Raw genomic sequence first — 2,705 nt, 5'->3', positions numbered from 1 at the left:
AGGTTTCAGTATACATGGGCAATGATAAGGAATTAATACATGTTTATTTTTGTTCTGTGGCCCAGTGGGCTAAGGCACCCAAGTACTGATCTAGTGTTTGGAAATGTTAGCTTCTCTGATACTGCAACTGAATAGAACTCCAACTAGTTCTAGCAGACTGAGAGGTGGCGACGACCTGTAGGACCTCTGGGTCAGGGCTGCTCATCACTTGACATCTGCCCCCTTATTTTATTATATGTTTATCTTTAAGGTGTGAATACCATGAGGGTACTGACAGCAATTGAGAAGAAGCCCCTTATGAGATTTATTGAAATAATCAGTGTCAGGGAAAGTGTAAGACTATCAAGCAAGAGATTCAGCCATGGAACAGCAGCAGTTTCAAATGCTACAAATGTTTGTAGCACATGTAAGCATTTTTCTTTTTGGATTTTGTGATTTTTGGGTATAGATCAATCAGTCTGAGTAGATAAGTACTCCATTCAGGAAAGGATTTATATTTAGAGGTCATTTTATTAGGAGGATTATCTTATTAGGAAAATTGTATTAACATCAAATGGTTCAGTTAAAGAGGAAAATTAATGATAGATAGAGATGGTTGTAATATCACTTTACAAAGAATAGGAATGAGTGAGAATAAACTTTGACATAAATAATGCTGATAAAACAATACGGCATCATGTAATGTGGAATGTTTAATGCCACCTTTCTTTCTTATAAAACTCTCCAGGAAGAAAAGTCGGTGGTATCAACATACAAATGATTTTATTTTCTTATATTCAAATGTTCTTCCACAGTAACAGATGGCCCTCTCTCTGGTATCAGAATCATTGACCTAACTCGAGTCCTTGCCGGCCCATTTGCCACGATGGTTCTCAGTGACCTAGGAGCAGAAGTCATAAAAGTAAGAGTAATACTTTCTCCTCTTTTCTATTTAGAGACTAAACAAGATCAAATATTGCTTATATAGTTATTAAAACAAGGATGCAATGCACTTTCTTAAATATTACAGAGTATACAGGATCAAATATTGCTTATTAAAATAAAGGACCCAGTGAACTTTCATAAATGTTCATATTTTTTTATACCCTTACTTTTGCTGTAAGGGCAGCTTAAGTTGTTGCCAGTAATGCTGTTTTCTTAGAAATTTAGGAAGGCAGAAATCTGCACTGGTGCTGCAGTCTAAGCTTGCTTTTATTTTAAACTATCTATATATGCTATTCATATATAGATAGTAGTGTACATGTGGTGGGCAGGAGCCTATAGCTAGGTTGATGAATAAAGTTGGTCGTACAGTACATTTTTTTCTTAGACTTTTCTTTTTTTTCTGATAGGAGCTTATTTCTTTATAGTATGACTATAAAAGAGAATGTTTGCCTTTTATATGATTTTTTTTTTTTTTCTGATTAAGAACTGATAAAACATAGAACTATTGCATATACAAGTAATTTCTTTAATGTTTCAGGTGGAACATCCACAGAAAGGAGATGAGACAAGAGGTTGGGGCCCTCCATTTGCTGGCTCAGAAAGCTGTTATTTCCTCAGTGTGAATCGCAATAAGCAGAGTATTGCCATTGACTTGAAAAAGGCTGAAGGTTTGTCTGTTATACGTGATCTTGCCAAGCAGAGTGATGTTTTGATAGAAAATTTCATTCCTGGAGCCTTGGATCGTATTGGCTTGGGTTATGATGCACTGAAGACCATTGCCCCACAGCTCATATATTGTAGCATCAGTGGCTATGGTCCCTCTGGGCCATACCACAAGAGACCAGGTTATGATGTTATTGCAGCTTCAGTAGGTGGTCTTGTTGGAGTGACAGGTCCTGAAGACGGGGAGCCATGCAAGGTGGGAGTTGCCATGACTGATCTGACAACAGGTCTGTATGCTCATGGAGCTATTATGGCAGCCTTGCTTGACAGACAAAGAACAGGAAATGGACAAAAGATTGATTGCAATCTTTTGTCTACACAGATTTCTTGCATGGTAAACCTGGCATCTAATTACTTAAATGGGGACAGAGAGGCAAAGAGATGGGGGACAGCACATGAAAGCATTGTTCCATACCAGGCTTTCCCGACTAGAGATGGCTACCTCACCATTGGTTCTGGCAACAATGACCAGTTTGCTGCTCTGTGTAAAGCCTTGGATCTCACAAACCTGTTGGATGACAATCGGTTTGCCACAAACGCACTTAGAGTCAAGAATCGAGATGATCTTCTAGTGACACTGAAAGAGAGGTTTCGGCAGAAAACAACAAAAGAGTGGTTGATCATCCTGGAAGGGGCTCCCTTCCCATACGGCCCAATAAACACTATTGCCCAGGCTTTTTCTGACCCCCAAGTTATCCACAATGAGATGATAAAAACAGTTCACCATCCAACTGTAGGTCTGATAAAACAAGTTGCTCCTCCTGTGTTATACAGCTCATCACACAATAAGATCAGATCAGCTCCACCAATCTTGGGTCAGCATACAAAATATGTCTTATCAGAGATAATAGGGTATTCAGACTGTAAGATTAAACAGCTGATAGAACAAGGGGCTGTAGCTAGCTCTGACGATCTTGAAAATAGTTGATAATTATTCTGTTGTTACTAATTTCATTGTTCATTCTGTGATTAAGTGTGGGTATGTTTATCTTAGTATATGCTAAAGCTTTTGTTTCAGTGTATTGCTACCACAATGTGCCTTTAATCAATACATACTC

At 38.3% G+C, this 2,705-nt stretch overlaps 1 protein-coding gene across 1 annotated transcript in view; it reads left to right on the top strand.

Annotated features, from left to right (window-relative positions):
- The window catches only part of LOC119587107 (succinate--hydroxymethylglutarate CoA-transferase-like), a 5,186-nt gene extending 2,487 nt beyond the window's left edge, over window positions 1-2,699 (top strand). Inside the window, exons 2-4 of the mRNA XM_037935859.1 lie at window positions 251-406; window positions 795-901; window positions 1,463-2,699. Of these exons, the coding sequence (XP_037791787.1) occupies window positions 251-406; window positions 795-901; window positions 1,463-2,575 (1,376 nt within the window). The 3' untranslated portion in view covers window positions 2,576-2,699. The remainder of the gene's footprint in view (window positions 1-250; window positions 407-794; window positions 902-1,462) is intronic.
- The last annotated feature ends 6 nt before the right edge of the window (window positions 2,700-2,705 follow it).

The sequence above is a fragment of the Penaeus monodon genome, chromosome 22, assembly GCF_015228065.2.
Source record: "Penaeus monodon isolate SGIC_2016 chromosome 22, NSTDA_Pmon_1, whole genome shotgun sequence".
NCBI lineage: Eukaryota > Metazoa > Arthropoda > Malacostraca > Decapoda > Penaeidae > Penaeus > Penaeus monodon.
This window is presented reverse-complemented; position numbering and strand designations above follow the sequence as displayed.